Below are 20,263 nucleotides of genomic sequence, written 5' to 3'. Positions count from 1 at the left end.
ACTACAAGGTTCTAGAAGTTTCTGAAGGGTGTTCTGACCTCTTTGAGGATGCGCTCGTTGAAGAACTGCTGCAACTTCTCGTTGCAGTAGTTGATGCAGAACTGTTCAAAGCTGTTGTGTTCAAAGTACTCTGCACAAGAAGTGACATCAGTCAGCCGTGACACGCCATCGAGAGAGCGGGCGAGTAACGAACGTGTACGCACCAAAGCCGGCAATGTCCAAGACTCCAATAAAGTTGGCAGACGAGTCAAACGGGAAGCACTGGTTGACTCTGGTGACCACATGGTCAAAGAGGCGGCTGTACACAGCCTTCGCCAGAGCGTCACGAGCATTGTTGGCCTGCTCCACTTTCAGAGGAACCCTGATAACCACATAACACAATAACCACCAATGTTCCCTCTTAGGTGCACGTCTGCGCATATGCGAGCACAGCAAATCTATACCACGCTCAAAATAAAATCCAACCTAAACTCTAAATAAAATAAACACAGTATATTCTGTACAATTTTGCAATGCAACTCTGTATATGACAGGTGACAAGCGGCCACAACAGAAAAAAAAATGTTCGTCAACACTGTTTAATTATTGTGACGTCTGATGAGACACTTTGAGAACAAGGAGGTTCATTATGAACTAATTGAGCAAAACTGTTCATTCTCAACCATAACCACACCAAAATACATTAGCAAAAAACTACTATGTAGCAAAACTGGTCATTTTCTGCCACACAAACCCCAAAAAAAGGTCACCTCAACAGCAGCCGCTCTCTCTCTCACTTGCGCCAACAGACACTCATCAGACTCAGCCACTGATGCGATCAATATCACGAACAGTCAGACAACTCCAACACATACATAAACTGTAACTGTCAGGTTGTTACACTATAATGCGGCTCACATGCAGCCAATCAATGACAATTACAGAATGTTATGCGTGTATGTTGCTGTTTTGGAGGTCAGCTTATAGCCAGCGTTCATTTTGATAGCAGATTTTAATTTGGTTTTTAGTCAGTCTTTTGACGAAAATTTATTTTAATTTTTGTCTGGTTTTATGCAACGAATTTACACATCATTTTAGTCAGCTAAAATTACAATAAATGTAGTTGACTAAAATACAAAGTATTAAAGATAAGGCCTCTTTAAAATTTATTTGAAAGCATCAATATTTAGACTAACTGCAAAAGTAGCATGATCCTATGGTCAGGAATGATGTAGTTAGTAATTTTTTGCTCCACAGGTCAATGCCAATAAATATCTTTCGGGCACTTTTTCTATTTTTTTATGCTATGTCTCTGGCAAAACAGGTGTGTTGTGAAAGGGAGCTATGATGCATTTCTTCATCATCATCATCATTTGTTTATGAGCGCAGGAGAACCAGAAGCAGCAACTACACTTTTGTGGCTGGGCAAATTTCACCATCCATACATTTCTTACCACTTAGCTTTAACTAACAGTTGTCACGATTGATCGCTCGCCTGCTAATGGCATCATATAGCGTCAAAGGTGTACAGGACAGTGTACAAGCAACAAACTCGTTGCTTGTACACGCTGAGGAAGGGTTTCACCTAAAACGTTCGTTTGGTAATAAAAACTATAGTTGGAGTGCTGTCCTGTACCCTATGTAAACATTTTTATATTTTTTGAGCATTCAGCACCCATTCATGCCTCTGACGGTTGAGCGCGTTTTTTGGACTTCTGGTCAGATAGCGTAAAAAAATAAATGGTGATTTTGTTTTGTAGTTTGTCGATGCTTGGTGCACATACAACAAACAACAAATGTATGTATGTATGTATATTGCAATTTTTTTTGTTTTTTGTTGTGTTTTACTTTGAGCTGTATGTAGAAATGGCATCGCTGAAGTGGTAGCTGGTTGCATCAGCTCTGTGATATTTTATTGTCTTTTATGTCCTTTGTGTTCTTGTTTTCACCTTATTTTGGTGGGGTTTTTGTATCTGCACTGCAACCACAATATTTCCCCACTGTGGGATGAATACAGTCTATCGTATCCGATGCTTGTGTTACAGCACACATCCCATAGTGCAAAATTTGATTTTTTTTTTAAAGGGGAACTACATGTGATCTTGGGGTATAAACAGGGATATCCTGGCCTAAATTTCCCCATTACAATTTTTTTCACACTTTTTTATGTAGTAGAATACTCTTTTTATTTATATTTTTTAAACCAAAATGTATGCATTTTTACTAAAACAAATTATTTATTTAACTGCAAAATAAGAATCTTAATATAATAACACATTTATCAACCTTACAACACAACTTCCACCGGGATTTGAACCTAATGCCTGCAAGACAGGCACTATTCCACTGCGCCGCTTTGCATGGATTAATGTCAGGAGCAAAATGCAAATGAAAAGGTTGAAATCCGTACTCGCACTTGTGCTCCCTTTCTTTTTTCCTACTTGCACTATTTCTAGGCGTACTGTACAGCCCTGATATCATCTATCTTCATCATAACCACAAAGCATATAATCTACCTTCCTTCTCCAAACACCAAGTAAGCATCTTGTTTAAAATTATGAATGGTAGAATGAATGAATGACGTTATGTAGGAATGAATGAATGCATGAATGAATGAATGAATGGAAGAAGGAATGAATAAACGAAAGAATGACCGAATAGAAGCATTAATGAATGAAAGAAGAATGAATTAATGAATGACAGTCATGTTTCTGTTCATACTTGATGACAGTTCCTTTGGCGCCCCCTGCTGTGGTCAGCATCACCCTGGTGGTCAGGCTGACTCTCAGGTCGTCGTCCTCCAGGCCCAGCAGCTCGGCACAGCAGTCTAATGTTTGGCTGGATTGCTTTTTGATGGCGCAGCCGCCTGCGAGACGATCACACACATTTGTCAGCACACTCAGCAAAACATGCTACGTTTTTAAGTTGATGCATCCAGTCGCTCGCCTGAGGTGCTTCCGGCCTCCTCAAAGTCGATGTTTCCCAGATGCAGCACGCCCGCCACCACACGGAACAGGTCCAATTTTTCTGTGTCGTCCAGACCGATTTTCTTCATGGCCACAATCATGCGGTGGAAGTCGCCATGATCGTCCAGCAGTGGGTCCTTTAGCGGGCCCGACTTGACATGCTGCGCGAGCACAATTGACACACATCAACAGCAGAACCATAGAACCAAATGTGACTTGTTCTAGTTCTGTGCAGTATAAATAATAATAAACACTAGCTGTAAGTGGTTCACATGTTTCTAAACTAGAAAGCAAATTGTGCTCTCCTCATTCCATTTTCTACACACAACCAAAGTTCTGATTCACTTTTGATGTTCTCAGCCCAGCAGTTCTTACTTCGGACTATCACAGCAGTGATGCCCAACCACTGTGCTGTGGCACATTAGTAGGTCACCAAAGATCATCAGTGGTCCTATTCTCCCATGTGTTTAGGTGAAAAAAGCTGCACAGCATTCTAGCCCTCAACCAACAGTGCATTTCAGAAAGTATTCACAGCGCTTAATTTTTTCCATATTTTGTTATTTTGTGTGTGTGTAGCATGCTTAGCCATTATTTTTCCTTCATACCTCCTTAGAAGAAACCTATTTTATTTTCAGCCACGGTGGTGAGGATTAGCACTGTGGATAAACAACCTGTTTGCAGTTTACTCTGAAATTGGAGCCGGTGTTCTGGCAAGACACGCACCCTCCTGGAAATCATGCAACTCCTGCATGTGTGTAATTGGGAATAAAGAAATTAAATAATATCTCCCTGAGCGTGCATCCCTTTTGAAGGAATCTTTTACACGAGTGCAATCTTTGGCATGTAAACACTGGGACACAACTGTGGTAAAGATCGGTTAAAAAAGACATATCGGTCCCTGATTGGGACATCTCTACTACCTACCTACTGAAATGACAGATGTCAGTGATTACAAGAACAATAACAGAGTCACTCAAACTTGGTGACGTTGATTTTGGAGCAATACAATTTAACAACTACAAGAAGTCTAGTTCGCGAAAAGGTTCTGGATTAGTTGCTGTAACATGCTGATGGAACGGAACCTCATTCATCACTTCTACCACTGTGGAGGTGCTCACCCGACTTGGAACAGAACTAACAGCAGACACAATCCAAGCCATCAAAACCTTCTCAAACAACCCGCATGCGTTAACCAGGGCACGCTCAAGGAGCGGTGCTGAGATCATCTAGTTATGAAAAGTGTGACTTTTGAGCTGACAAAGAGGGGGAGCCAGATGAGAATGAACAACGTGTGAAGAAGAGGCAGAATCTCAAATGTAAGGCAAAGCCAAGTCCACAAGGAAGTTCTGTTCTTTTTTTTTTTTTACAGATGGTCCACGCTCACACACATGCTAGTCAGAACAACATGGACTCTACCTCTGGACTTTTGCGGTTCTGCAGGATATTCTTGTCCGTGTCTTTGGAGGCAAAGAAGCGAGTGCATCCTCGGTTCAGGTACTGCAACACACACAAGCCACTGCTCACACATCTTTATGAACCTTCAGAACCACTGACCACCATTTTGTGATGTTCCTGCAAAGGTGGTCTTTGGAATTCTCACTCATTTGAAGGTCAGGTGTTTTCCTACCCTGAACGTGTCTGGCGAGCTCAAGTAAAACTTTTGGCGTATGTCCTCAGGAGCTCCTGCACACAGTCTGTAGAAGATGTGATAGTTTCTCTCCTCTGAGCTTTGCACACAGATGCGCGACTTCTCCAGCAGGTAGTGTGACACGAAGCCGCCCACCACGGAGTTCTGCACGCACACACGCACACACGCACACACACACACACACACACACACACACACACACACACACACACACACACACACACACACACAAAGTGGAGGTGAACTTTAGCTATCTAAATAAATATGAATAAACAAAGAATTTAAGGTTTGTGATATACTTTTTCATTAAAATGGATTTCCACAAATTTTCCGAAGCGGCTGCTGTTGTTGTTGCGCACAGTTTTAGCGTTCCCGAAGGCCTCCAACAAGGGATTGGCTGATCCACAAAAGACACACACACACGTCACACACAAGACCAGAAGAAACGCTGACTCATGCAAGAGATGATTGACAGGTGAGTGATACCCTCCACTATCCTCTCGTCGATGTCCTGGCCCGTTCCATAAGACGATGTCAGGTACCTGTGGGCACAGCCAGGTTGATACAGTGTTTCCAAGGCGCTGCATCATCATCCTTACCTGAGGACAAACTTAGTGTTTTCAGTCTTCCCGGCGCCAGACTCCCCTGAGACAATGATGGACTGGCTCATCTTCAGAACTTTCATGTCCCTGTAGGCCTTATCAGCTGCACACACACACACACACACCAATGCACACGTACACTGACTGCCTTTTAGTGGCCAGATGACAAACTACATCAGGAAATGGTAAATCCTTTAAGACAAGGGTGTCAAAAGAGCGGAGTGGGGCCGATTTTCAAAGTGCCTGCCCCCATTCTTTCTTCTTTTTGATATATGAAGTTTGCAAACACTATGTTCTACAACATTTCCACTCATTCTGACCACATTTAGGGATAACTCACCGATGGCGTATACGTGCGGCGGGAGTGTGCCCAGTGACCTGCCTCGATACTGCTTGATGGTCTCTGGCGAGTAAAGCTTTGGAATGTCATAGTATGGGTTGACGGCGATCAGGATGTTGGCCACAAACGTCTGACGATAACAAAACACAAACATTGCATGACCAAACGCGTGCCAAAATAACTGCAGCTGTATATGATGCACAAAACAATGCTGCGCTTTCTCCGCCAGTGCGTATCACTGTCCCAAACATCATCATCATCATCATCATCATCAACCTCATCATCCTAACAGGGTATTTGTGAATAAACACATTCAGACAAAACCTTCATTTCAAGATATGTGTGGTATTGCAAATTAAGGGTTTCTGCAGGTATCAGCAAATCTAATTTAATGCTTTCTAACGCAACTTAAAACCAATTTAATGCCTGTGTCCTACCACAGATAGTTATTATAAATAGTCAAACACAATTGTCTGTATAGATAAAATTGGAAGCATTTGACAATAATAATTTGGAATAGTTAAAAAGTTAACATTATCTCTTACTCACGAGTGAGTTAGAATTTGCTCACAAGACTGTCCAATTGGAGGATTTGTATTTATTAATTTTTTTTCTGTAGTGGTACAAGCAGCTGCTAGCTGTGGTGGCAACAGCAGAAGTCTCTGTTGGTCACGCACAAATATTTGGCACTGTTAACTGCTGCCTGCCTTTGATTGCCGATTTGTGATTAGCTAATAGCGTGTGTGATTTCACCACATATTATAATGCCTGTTGGGCAAAATTTGTAGGATGCTTTGCACACGCCTCTATGGGTTCACATTTGACGGGCTTTAACAATGTTTTGAAAAGTTAGCCAGCAACCTACTTTTGCTGAAATTTGCATTTACCCATTTTCCTGACATGTATTCTTTTTCAAGCTTTCATCACAGCATAAACACATTCACAGGATGTAGCATTCCGGTGTTCTGACTTTGTGCACCGGCCATAGACAGCAGAGGTGTGGACTCGAGTCACATAACTTGGACTCGAGTCAGACTCTAGTCATGAATTTGATGACTTTAGACTCGACTTGAGAAAATGTAAAGAGACTTGCAACTCGACTTAAGACTTTAACATCAATGACTTGTGACTTCACTTGGACTTGAGCCTTTTGACTTGACAAGACTTGCTACTTTTCCCAAAACCCAAAGAATCAAAAGTTATTCAGGAGCGCTCCGTATCTTTCATTGTGTATGTGTGTGTCTGTCAGCGTGTGTGCTCTGTCAGTACAACATCCGATCAAATTAGATCTACATTGTTTTCATCCCACAGCATTCATCCAATCAAATTGCAGGACAACCAACAAAGAAGAGCTGTCAAACAACGCACCAGTGAGGAAAAATTATGCAAAGAGTTTCGTTCAGGCATTAAAACTACGAGTTGGTCAACAAAAAACAAATTGCAGTATGCAAAACATGCGGTTCGAAGATTATAGACGGAGACGCAACAACTTCCAACTTCGTTCAACATTTGAAGTTGCAAAAAGAACAGTACGTTTTTAATGTAAGCTAACGTTTATTGGCTAAGTAACGTAACTTTTATTTGCTGTGTAGTTAAATCAGTGAGGCTGTAAACTCACTGCTAACGTTGTTGCAAACATTGACATCTTATACGTAGAGGCAGCATCGACCGCTACTGCCTACTGGCGCTGACGAGACGCGGGGCTGCCATCTTGGAGTGGTGATCCGCTCCACTCAGTGCAATTCATTTGGCAGGAGCAATTAACTGTCAGCACATTTAATTAATCTTACCTCACTGAATACCACTGATTTTCACAAGTTTTTTTTGTCATTCGTGTAGCTATGATAAAGGACACATGTTTTGGCGTGTTTTATTATTCATAGTTTGCTTCAACAGTAATAGAATATTCTTATATGCTATAAGTGACCAGACGTCCGAGATCAAAAATGGGAATATAATCCCAGAGAAGGGGGAAAAAAACGGTCAGCTATTTTTAAGGTCAAGAAACAATATGATTAGGTTATATATACACATGCGTATATCTTACATAAACAATGTATGAATACATTAGATATCTATATATCTTAGGGACCTATAGACTGTATCTCTGTTGCTTCAGCAGCAGAGAGTTTATTCTGTCTTGACACTTTTTATTGATATTTTGTATTACATTAGTCCCTTAAATAATAATGTTTACAGTGATTGTTTTATGTGTATTTTTATGTATGTCACTTTGGATAAAAGCGTCTGCCAAATACTTAAACATAAACATATATAAACACCTGAAAGTCTTTAAATCAGCTAAAACCACCAATCTGTTTCACTGGATTCAGAATAAAAACAAATTCTGTTTTACCCAACAATGTTAGTATTTGAATATTGTTACTTGAAGACTTATTCCTGGTTACAATTATACTGTTAAGAAAGTATTGTCTTATACTTTGCCTAAAATGAGAATGCATCATAATCAGTGGCGGTTGGTGAATTTTGTTCTCCCCCAGAAGATTTCTTTGTGATTTTCACATGCAAATATTGAAGATCTTTGTTCCTTCTCAGCTCTGTGGTAATATTCTTTTCACAAAATACAACCAATAGTACGTTAATGTTAAATCTTACTTGTGAAAAGTAATCCCCCGATTCCTATTTTCAACAGTCCGCTCATTTGATCAGGAAAACGCTGAACACCAGGCGGCCGAATTTCTCGCGTCACAGCAGCCAATTCTGCGTCTACTTATAAGATGTCTATGGTTATAACGTCATTGCAAACACGGCAATCTGTTGCGTCCACTGCAGTTCGCTACCTTATTCATACTTTTTGTCAAGTGATTTTTTTTAAGCAGGGTTGCATGAGGTACCTATACATAACGTTACGTTAGTCAATGTATCACACACAGTTAGCAGGCTGCACTCTCCTTCGAGTCCCGGGCTGACCAGAAGCAGGGACTTAACCAGGTGAGTAAAACACCTGGGCCGATAATTTTGCTGGACGATAAATTGTACCACAAGATATTGCCAATAAACAACATTATTGCCGGCATTATTTTGTGACCCACTTAAGCACTAATGCAATCAAATATATAAAAATAATAATCTTAATAATAATAATGCAAATAACCCTTTCAAACCCAATAAACTTGTCATTACTGTAGTATTTTTTTACTATTGTAATTTGCAGGTCAATAACTTAATAAACCTAAATAAATAAACAAATAAAATGAACTCATAATCTCTGTTAGCAAAAATTGCACTTCAATTAATATTGAACATCTTAAAGTGCAGTTTTTCCCCCAAGTAGTAAAAACTGGGTTGGGATGTTTTTTTGTGTTGTCTTTTTTGTTAAAGTTCAAGTTCAAGTTCAAGTACCAATGATTGTCACACACACACTAGGTGTGGTGAAATTTGTCCTCTGCATTTGACCCATTCCCTTGTTCATCCCCTGGGAGGTGAGGGGAGCAGTGAGCAGCAGCGGTGGCCGTGCCCGGGAAACATTTTTGGTGATTTAACCCCCAATTCCAACCCTTGATGCTGAGTGCCAAGCAGGGAGGTAATGGGTCCCATTTTTATAGTCTTTGGTATGGTACGGGGTTTGAATTCACGACCGTTGCCAAAGACATCACAGCATACTTGCTCATTCGTCTGTCCGTGTTGATGGGTTCATGTTGCTCATTCTGTTTGAAGATGAAATAATCAATCCCACATCATCTTTTTTCCCTCATAACCTCTGTTACTTAATTAGCAGTGCTTCTCACTAGTGAGTCGCGAATAATGAGACGATGTCTGTGCATCCTGTGTGTTAGCTAAATTCTGAATTATACTCTCACGTCACGTAGCTTATACACACACAAGGCGTCTTGCTCCTCCCCCTACGTAAGCTCCCACAGACCTTGACGTGCACATTACAAAAATCTGTCAGGATTCACTAATTATGAAAAAGAAAAAAAAACTTACCACATTCTAAGAGACAGACAATTTCCATCAGAGACAAAAATGAAAACATTTCTAATATGAGGCTATGATACTCCCTGCGTGCTTCGTGTGCCAGACAGCGGTGACATGATTGCAAGACTAATTCCTCAAGGCATAATTCGTAAGTTTGAAAAATACAAACATTAAAAAACATATGTTCTGTTACTTAATTTTTTGTTATTTTTGGTCTAAAAAATTTTACTTTTAGCAAGTCACATACCGTCACTGAGTGTTTGTGCTTTGAATTGTCTTCTGTAATTTCTTTGGTTTTGACGTCCTTGCGGTTACATGGATGTATAGTTTGTGTATCATGATAAAAGCGTCACAGCAGTTGACACAGCAACACAAAAGAGAGAGCGCTTACAGATTCAGCACGTAGATAAATGGTAAATGGGTTGTACTTGTATAGCGCTTTTCTACCTTTTTAAAGGAACTCAAAAGCGCTTTGACACTATTTCCACATTCACCCATACACACACACTGATGGCGGGAGCTGCCATGCAAGGCGCTAACCAGGACCCATCAGGAGCAAGGGTGAAGTGTCTTGACACAACAGACATGACTAGGATGATAGAAGGTGGGGATTGAACCAGTAACCCTCAGATTGCTGGCACGGCCACTCTCCCAACTTCGCCACGCCGTCCCCATATGTGATGAGAATGTTGACACTTGCTATTCTTGTTGTTGTTGTTGTTGTTTAGCAATGAGAGGCAGCAAAAATCGGAGTGAACACTCACGTAGATTTTGTCCTTGCTGTATCTGACGCGCACATTGTTGAGCAGTGTGGCTTCGTTGAGGTACATGAGCGAACCTGAGGGACACAAGACGAGAACATCTTCAGCACAGCATCATTTAGGGACATCAGAGTGACTCACAATTGTCCTCCACATGCTTCTTGACGTCATCCTCAGCAGGAAAGACTTGACTGATGGCAGCCAAAAAGGTCTGCAACAAAAAAACATTCAGTCACGTTAACAGGCATTCAGCTTGGTGGGTGTGGTCAATCAAATAATGACAGCCTAATGTGTAGTGGGTGTGGCCAGACAAATAATGACGGCTAATGTTTTTTTCTCTTCTCTCGCTGTGCTGCATTCCAGACCAAACAAAATGACACACAAAAGCTTTGATCATGTGACATAACCATGCTGTGCTTATTGGCATGCTGATGCTTGATCGTACAGTGCATCGGGAGACTATTCACAGTGCTTCACTTTTTCCACGTTTTGTTTTGTTACAACCTTGTTCCAAAATGGAATAAATTCAATTTTGTCCTCAAAACCCCAAAATGACAATATGAAAGAGGTTGTTTTTTTTGTTGCAAATTTTCTAAAAGTAAAAACATAAGAAATCACATGTACATACATATTCACAGCCTTTGCTCAATACTTGTTGATGCACCTATGGTAGCAATTACAGCCTCAAGTCTTTTTGAATACGATGCCACAAGCTTGGCACACCTATCTTTGGGCAGTTTTGCCCATTCCTCTTCGCACCACCTCTCAAGCTATATCAGGTTGGATGAGAAACGTCAGTACGCAGCCATTTTTAGATCTCTCCAGCAATGTTCAATCGGATTCAAGTCTTGGCTCTGGCTGGGCCACTCAAGGACATTTACAGAATTGTCCTTAAAGCCATTCCTTTGATATCTTGGCTGTGTGTTTAGGGTCATTATCCTGCTGAAAGATGAAGCCTCACCCCAGTCTGAGTTCAAGAGCGCTCTGGAGCAGGTTTTTTATCCAGGAAGTCTCTTTACATTGCTGCATTCATCTTTCCTTCTATCCTGACTAGTCTCCCAGTTCCTTTTTTGTATCCTTACACAGATCTGTGCCTCAAATCTCGGAGGTCTATAGACAATTCCTTCGACTTCATTCTTGGTTCGTGCTCCGCCATGCAGTCAAGTGTGAGACTTTATAAATAGACAAGTGTGTGCCTTTCCAAATCATGTCCAACCAACTAAATTTACCACAGGTATTCTCCAATTAAGCTGTAGGAACATCTCAAGGATGATCAGTTTACTATTTTTCCTCCATTCGAAAATGTGGAAGTTATCAACATTACTGTGAATCCTGTCTGATTCCAATCAATGCAAGTCTTTAGAATCAGGTAATACACCAACTTATATTCTTGTCTTCGTGAAAGGAAGGAATCTATGTGTTAAACATGCTTGTATTTTCATTAAACACCTTTAACATGTTACCAAAAAACATCTCTTTGAAAAATAAATATATATTATATATATATACACACACACGTGTGAATCAGTAAAGAATCTGGGTATTATCTTCGACCCAACTCTCTCGTTTGAATCACACATTAAGAGTGTTACTAAAACGGCCTTCTTTCATCTCCGTAATATCGCTAAAATTCGTTCTATTTTATCCACTAGTGACGCTGAGATCATTATTCATGCGTTCGTTACGTCTCGTCTCGACTACTGTAACGTATTATTTTCGGGTCTCCCTATGTCTAGCATTAAAAAATTACAGTTGGTACAAAATGCGGCTGCTAGACTTTTGACAAGAACAAGAAAGTTTGATCATATTACGCCTATACTGGCTCACCTGCACTGGCTTCCTGTGCACTTAAGAAGTGACTTTAAGGTTTTACTACTTACGTATAAAATACTACACGGTCTAGCTCCGTCCTATCTTGTCGATTGCATTGTACCATATGTCCCGGCAAGAAATCTGCGTTCAAAGAACTCCGGCTTATTAGTGATTCCCAGAGCCCAAAAAAAGTCTGCGGGCTATAGAGCGTTTTCTATTCGGGCTCCAGTACTATGGAATGCCCTCCCGGTAACAATTAGAGATGCTACCTCAGTAGAAGCATTTAAGTCCCATCTTAAAACTCATTTGTATACTCTAGCCTTTAAATAGCCCCCCTGTTAGACCAGTTGATCTGCCGTTTCTTTTCTTTTCTCCTCTGCTCCCCTTTTCCTTGAGGGGGGGGGGGCACAGGTCCGGTGGCCATGGATGAAGTGCTGGCTGTCCAGAGTCGGGACCCGGGGTGGACCGCTCGCCTGTGCATCGGCTGGGAACATCTCTACGCTGCTGACCCGTCTCCGCTCGGGATGGTGTCCTGCTGGCCCCACTATGGACTGGACTCTTACTATTATGTTGGATCCACTATGAACTGGACTCTCACAATATTATGTCAGACCCACTCGACATCCATTGCTTTCGGTCTCCCCTAGAGGGGGGGGGGGTTACCCACATATGCGGTCCTCTCCAAGGTTTCTCATAGTCATTCACATCGACGTCCCACTGGGGTGAGTTTTTCCTTGCCCGTATGTGGGCTTTGTACCGAGGATGTCGTTGTGGCTTGTGCAGCCCTTTGAGACACTTGTGATTTAGGGCTATATAAATAAAGATTGATTGATTGATTGATTGATATATATATATATATATACATATACATACACAGTATATACACACACACACACACGTATATATATATACACACACACACACACACACAGTATAAATATATATATACACACACAGTATAAATATATATATATATATACATAGTATGTATACAGTGAAGAAAATAAGTATTTGAACACCCTGCCATTTGCAAGTTCTCCCACTTAGAAATCATGGAGGGGTCTGAAATTTTCATGGTAGGTGCATGTCCACTGTATGAGAGATAACCTAAAAAGAAAAAATCCAGAAATCACAATCTATGCTTTTTTAACAATTTATTTGTGTGATAAAGCTGAAAATAAGTATTTGAACACCAACATTAATATTTGGTAGAGTAGCCTTTGTTTGCAATTACAGAAGTCAAACGTTTCCTGTAGTTCTTCCCCAGGTTTGCACAGACTGCAGGAGGGATTTTCACCCACTCCTCCACACAGATCTTCTCTAGATCAGTCATGTTTCTGGGCTGTCGCTGAGTAACACAGACTTTCAGCTCCCTCCAAAGATTTTCAATTGGATTTAGGTCTGGAGACTGGCTAGGCCACTCCAGAACCTTGATATGGTTCTTACGAAGCCACTTCTTGGTTTTCCTGGCTGTGTGCTTTGGGTCATTGTCATGTTGGTAGATCCAGCCACGACTCATCTTCAATGATCTGACTGAGGGAAGGAGGTTTTTGGCCAAAATCTCACAATACATGGCTGCAGTCATCCTCTCCTTAATACAGAAAAACACCCCCAAAGCATGATGCTACCATCCCCATGCTTCACAGTAGGGATGGTGTTCTTGGGATGGTACACATCATTCTTCTTCCTCCAAACACGCATAGTGGAATTATGACCAAAAAGGTCAACTTTGGTCTCATCTGTCCACAAAACTTTCTCCCATGACTCCTCTGGAACATCCAAATGGTCATTGGCAAACTTAAGGCGGGCCTTAACATGTGCTGGTTTAAGCAGGGGAACCTTCCGTGCCATGCATGATTTCAAACCATGACGTCTTAGTGTATTACTAACAGTGACCATGGAAACAGTGGTTCCAGCTCTTTTCAGGTCATTGACCTAGTCCTGCCGTGTAGTCCTGGGCTGATTCCTCACCTTTCTTAGCATCATTGAGACCCCTCGAGGTGATATCTTGCATGGAGCTCCACTCCGATTGAGATTGACCGTCATGTTTAACTTCTTCCATTTTCTAATGATTGCTCCAACAGTGGACCTTTTTTCACCAAGCTGCTTGGCAATTTCTCCGTAGCCCTTTCCATCTTTGTGGAGTTGTACAATTTTGTCTCTGGTGTCTTTGGACAGCTCTTTGCTCTTAGCCATGCTGAATGTTTGGGTCTTACTGATTGTATGGGGTGGACCGGTGTCTTTATGCAGTTAACGACCTCACACAGGTGCATCTGATTCAGGATAATACAGTGGAGTGGAGGAGGACTCTTAAAGGCGAACTAACAGGTCTTTGAAGGTCAGAATTCTAGCTGATAGACAGGTGTTCAAATACTTATTTTCAGCTGTATCACACAAATAAATTGTTAAAAAGTCATAGATTGTGATTTCTGGATTTTTCTTTTTAGGTTATCTCTCATACAGTGGACATGCACCTACCATGAAAATTTCAGACCCCTCCATGATTTCTAAGTGGGAGAACTTGCAAAATAGCAGGGTGTTCAAATACTTATTTTTTCATTGTGTGTATATATATATATATATATATATATATATATATATATATACACACAGTATATATATATATACACAGTATATATATATATACACACATATATGTGTATATATATATATATATATATATATACACACACAGTATATATATATATACACAGTATATATATATATATATACACACATATATGTGTATATATATATACACACAGTATATATATATATACACAGTATATATATATATATACACACATATATGTGTATATATATATACACAAACCCCGTTTCCATATGAGTTGGGAAATTGTGTTGGATGTAAATATAAACGGAATACAATGATTTGCAAATCCTTTTCAACCCATATTCAATTGAATGCACTACAAAGACAAGATATTTGATGTTCAAACTCAAAAACTTAATTTTTTTTTTGCAAATAATAATTAACTTAGAATTTCATGGCTGCAACACGTGCCAAAGTAGTTGGGAAAGGGCATGTTCACCACTGTGTTACATGGCCTTTCCTTTTAACAACACTCAGTAAACATTTGGGAACTGAAGAGACACATTTTTTAAGCTTCTCAGGTGGAATTCTTTCCCATTCTTGCTTGATGTACAGCTTAAGTTGTTCAACAGTCCGGGGGTCTCCGTTGTGGTATTTTAGGTTTCATAATGCGCCACACATTTTCAATGGGAGACAAGTCTGGACTACAGGCAGGCCAGTCTAGGACCCGCACTCTTTTACTATGAAGCCACGTTGATGTAACTTGTGGCTTGGCATTGTCTTGCTGAAATAAGCAGGGGCGTCCATGGTAACGTTGCTTGGATGGCAACATATGTTGCTCCAAAACCTGTATGTACCTTTCAGCATTAATGGCACCTTCACAGATGTGTAAGTTACCCATGTCTTGGGCACTAATACACCCCCATACCATCACAGATACTGGCTTTTCAACTTTGCGCCTATAACAATCCGGATGGTTCTTTTCCTCTTTGGTCCGGAGGACACGACGTCCGCAGTTTTCAAAAACAATTTGAAATGTGGAGTCGTCAGACCACAGAACACTTTTCCACTTTGTATCAGTCCATCTTAGATGAGCTCAGGCCCAGCGAAGCCGACGGCGTTTCTGGGTGTTGTTGATAAACGGTTTTTGCCTTGCATAGGAGAGTTTTAACTTGCACTTACAGATGTAGCGACCAACTGTAGTTACTGACAGTGGGTTTCTGAAGTGTTCCTGAGCCCAAGTGGTGATATCGCTTGTTGATGCAGTACAGCCTGAGGGATCGAAGGTCACGGGCTTAGCTGCTTACGTGCAGTGATTTCTCCAGATTCTCTGAACCCTTTGATGATATTACGGTCCGTGGATGGTGAAATCCCTAAATTCCTTGCAATAGCTGGTTGAGAAAGGTTTTTCTGAAACTGTTCAACAATTTGCTCACGCATTTGTTGACAAAGTGGTGACTCTCGCCCTATCCTTGTTTGTGAATGACTGAGCATTTCATGGAATCTACTTTTATACCCAATCATGGCACCCACCTGTTCCCAATTTGCCTGTTCACCTGTGGGATGTTCCAAATAACTGTTTGATGAGCATTCCTCAACTTTATCAGTATTTATTGCCACCTTTCCCAACTTCTTTGTCACGTATTGCTGGCATCAAATTCTAAAGTTAATGATTATTTGCAAAAAAAAAAATGTTTACCAGTTTGAACATCAAATATGTTGTCTTTGTAGCATATTCAACTGAATATGGGTTGAAAATGATTTGCAAATCATTGTATTCCATTTATATTTACATCTAGCACAATTTCCCAATTCATATGGAAACGGGGTTTGTATATATATATATATATATATATAAAACATAAAGAGTGAGAAAAGTGAAGCGATGTGAATACTTTCCGGATGCACTGTAGAGAATAAAACAGAAGAGGACTACTGTAAGATTGTCATGGCCACCCTGCATCCTTAACAACAACACTTTCCCTAACATTATCTTAGGTTCATTGGATTACATGTTTTGATATAGTGGCAGATGACAACACCAGTTATTAATAAAACATGTTCATACTTCTGTTATAAAAGTAACCTGTCTTATTTACATGAGAGCACATCCTTTCTGTTTTATAACTTTTTCTGTATTCCAGGTGGAGGAGCGATCACATTAAATGACATTTCTGTTTTCATGCGGGGGAAAAAGCGTGTTAAATAGCATGTCTTTGTTTGCATGTGGAGGAGCGGTCAAATTAAATGAAACCTATTTTTTGCATGTAGAGAAGCGATTACATTCATTAAATTACATCTGATTGCATGTAGAGGAGCAATCGCAGTCGTTAAATGCCACGCCTTTGTTTGCATGTAGAGTGATTGCATTTATTAAATAACGCTTGTTTGCATGTAGAGGAGCGATCACATTCATTAAATGACACATCTTTGTTTGCATGTGGAGGAGCAATTGCATTTGTTAAATGACTTTTTGTTGCTTTCTATTGTGAAAGTTGGTGACATGTAGATGTGGAGAATCGGTTGCAATACTGCTCTGGCTAATTCCTCCTTCCCAACCACTGCAAACTAAACATTGTCCACAGAAGAGGACGCGGTCACATGACTGGCACGCTGTTCGGCCGCTTCGTGACATTGTTGAGGCTGCTGCTCACCTTGCCCTTCTGTTTGAGAGGCTCGATGGTGAGGCTGTCGGCGCCGATGTCCACGATGGTGCCGAGCTGGAAGCCGTCAGTCGGGTGAGGCGCCCACACAGGCTTGCCATCGTCCATGGTGTTTTCTTTAGCTTCTGCAAAATCAAGGCAAAGTCAGACGCGTTTGCCAATCCTAAATTCCTACTTCCCGTTTGTCACGGGGCGCTTTCAAAGCACGTATTGACCTGATACTAATTCTGCGACCTCCATGTCAGCTAATCAATTAGACGCTTATTGATTGGTGGTGATGATGTAACGTGATTTGATGGGAGAACATTTTGAGAGACAAGTGGTCACATGATCCTTCTCCAGCGGGTGAGCTGGAATCTACCACAGCTGTGGACCACTGGGTATGTCCAGTAAAGCCAATGTTCCTCTTCTTCGTTAAATCCATGCCATGATATCATCAGCTGATCCAGGGTTACATCTTTAAAGCGCACTGCTCAGTGGACGGCATCAATGTCCGACTTGACAAAAAGCTCATTGTTGGACCTGTGAGCTTCTGTTGATGACTCGTGTGGGCAGAACGATCCATGAGCTCAGAGTGACCACGCTGGGGATTCATTCTCTTCACACTTCCTGTTTGGCGATGACATGTGTCGATTATCTTTACACGTGATATAATTTTTCTGCCAACGCAGCACCGTAACCACGCCCCATCACCAGCAGAATGTTGTCACCTGACACATTTACACAAAACCTTGGCAGAATCTCCTTATCATATCTTATCTTATGGCCACAATATTAGGTACAGATAACAACTGTCAAAACGACTGCCATCCTCATTCATTGACTAGACTAGGAGGACAAAGAAGAGCAGGTGAGGCCGCTAGTTAGTGTGTTGTTCATTAGCCAGCATCACATGACACCCTCACTCAAAACGACTTAAGTATTGAGACTGATTGATTGAAAATTGTGTTAGTAGTTTGCACAGTACACTACATATTCCGTACAATTGACCACTAAATGGTAACACCCAAATAAGTTTTTCCATTTGTTTAAGTCGGGGTCCACGTAAATCAATTCATGGACACCAAAAAGTCACTGATGTCCAGAGAAACTTCCACACCAAACTCATCCAGCAAGTTGGAACTCTATTGATGAAAGTCGGCATACTGCCATCCCTGTTGCTATGGCAAGCATGATGTCACTCCAGAGGAGAGGAGGGGCATTAACATGACAAACAGTATCCCAATCCTGCACCTTTACTAGCAACACATGACCATCAACATCATGTTTGACTGACAGTTGCTCAAGGCAGATGTCGGCCTACTCAGTCTTGCACACAGGAAATAAAAACCATCAAACATGTTGAACAAAAGTCAGCCACAGACCAATAAACACACCATGACCAGGACTTTGACCCAACATTTTTCCTGCTGGTGGGCGTGTGTGCGTGTCATTTAAAGTTCCAAGAGTGAAACAAGAGGATTTATTGGACAAACAAGGTTTGCATTGAGGTGTTGAGAAGCTTTCAGACAAAAAAGCAAAAGACCTATTATGTAATGATGTAATGAGAACACACAACCAAGCAGCACCCTGACTGATCTTTGACCCTTAATATGCAAATGTTAACATCATCATCATCAAGTCACGCTGAGTTGACGCACTTTATTCCCAATAAAGCAAGATGTTTATTGATGACGTCCATGTTCAAGTGTGCATGAATGTTTCATAGTTTGAATGAAATAAGACAAACGTGCCTGTTTAAAGTGTTTTTACCGCACCGCAACATGTATATTTAATACTCCCTCTGTAAACGAACACTCTGTTTCATGTTTGTTGAAATACAAGCCAAGGTGCTTCGCACCTGAATGAGGTCTGAAATAATAAATACAAACGTGTATTAGCCATCATTGATTTGGAAAAACCCCAGAATAATACAAAGGCAATCATTGTAATAGGACATAAAAGTAAATGAAATGAACAGTATTAGTAGTGAGGTAGTGTTAGCTAGCTCCATGGCGAGAGCGGTGTCAGGCTCGGTGTGAGGCCGGCTCTCGGTGCTCCTTAGCCTGCGAGCTAATCTCGCAAACTTCGCTGCCCTGCTTTCCGTCGTTGTCACCGCTGAAACCTCCGCCAAGCTTCTTGTCCTACCTTTCAGTGCGAGCTGACTCCCAACGACAGCGAGCCAAGTGAAGCTCCGGGAGGTTTCCGAGGCTGATCCGTGCTCGCTACGGCAGCCTGGGCCGCACTGCTCTGTGTGTGCCCGCCTTCAAGGCTCCCAATCCCGCAGACAACCTGGGAAAGGCTGAGAGGATCGATCCCGATATCGATAACACCGATACCAAGGGGAGCGTCCGTTTTGGTTTATTTTTCACTTCTTTGTTCATTTCTACAAATATGTTTGTTGTATTTATACGTTTGTTATATTTGTCATGGAAATCACATACAAATGATACAAAGGCCGAAATATGTAAAACTATTGCTATTTTACACAAAGTGAAGTTCTAAATCCAAAAGCATTGTATATATTATACAATGCACTGATTGTTCCATATTTAACATATTGTAATAAAGCCTGTAAAACATCCATTCATCCATTTTCTACCGCTTGTCCCTTATGGGGTTGCGGGGGGTGCTGGAGCCTATCCCAGTTGCACACGGGCAGAAGGCATTGTACACCCTGGACAAGTCGCCACCTCATCACAGGGCCAACAACATTATTTACACCCAATCTTCCTTTTGCACAAGAGGCCGTAAGAATCATTATTGGAATTGTAGTAATCTAAGCTACAAGTTCCTTTCGATTAAATGTAGCTAAGTTACAGGGGAAGCTATCCCCAGAGAATTGTAGCAAGTTACACGACAAGCTACACGGCAAAAGTAGCTTGCTACATCAAAGCTACATTTAATGGCATTTTATGTCTATGAGCCCACATGTATAATATCAATGTTAATGTAACTGAGAGTGTACAAATGGACACCATAAGGGTCCATTACTATTAACTATCTGTCATTTAGTTGGA

General features: G+C 41.1%; 1 protein-coding gene across 3 annotated transcripts in view; it reads right to left on the bottom strand.

Annotated features, from left to right (window-relative positions):
• myo6a (myosin VIa) overlaps window positions 1-19,544 on the bottom strand; it is a 46,444-nt gene extending 26,900 nt beyond the window's left edge. For all 3 annotated transcript variants that reach the window (XM_061929028.1, XM_061929029.1, XM_061929030.1), the window contains exons 1-14: window positions 19,392-19,544; window positions 17,256-17,389; window positions 10,377-10,446; window positions 10,239-10,312; window positions 5,536-5,665; window positions 5,193-5,298; window positions 5,080-5,135; window positions 4,893-4,990; window positions 4,573-4,737; window positions 4,362-4,442; window positions 2,926-3,106; window positions 2,701-2,845; window positions 204-361; window positions 39-130 (exon numbers count right to left, since the gene is read on the bottom strand). In XM_061929028.1, coding sequence (XP_061785012.1) covers window positions 39-130; window positions 204-361; window positions 2,701-2,845; window positions 2,926-3,106; window positions 4,362-4,442; window positions 4,573-4,737; window positions 4,893-4,990; window positions 5,080-5,135; window positions 5,193-5,298; window positions 5,536-5,665; window positions 10,239-10,312; window positions 10,377-10,446; window positions 17,256-17,372 — 1,473 coding nt within the window. In that variant the 5' untranslated portion in view covers window positions 17,373-17,389; window positions 19,392-19,544. The remainder of the gene's footprint in view (window positions 1-38; window positions 131-203; window positions 362-2,700; window positions 2,846-2,925; window positions 3,107-4,361; window positions 4,443-4,572; window positions 4,738-4,892; window positions 4,991-5,079; window positions 5,136-5,192; window positions 5,299-5,535; window positions 5,666-10,238; window positions 10,313-10,376; window positions 10,447-17,255; window positions 17,390-19,391) is intronic.
• Window positions 19,545-20,263: the final 719 nt, after the last annotated feature.

This window comes from Nerophis lumbriciformis, linkage group LG34, assembly GCF_033978685.3.
Source record: "Nerophis lumbriciformis linkage group LG34, RoL_Nlum_v2.1, whole genome shotgun sequence".
Classification (NCBI taxonomy): domain Eukaryota; kingdom Metazoa; phylum Chordata; class Actinopteri; order Syngnathiformes; family Syngnathidae; genus Nerophis; species Nerophis lumbriciformis.
This window is presented reverse-complemented; position numbering and strand designations above follow the sequence as displayed.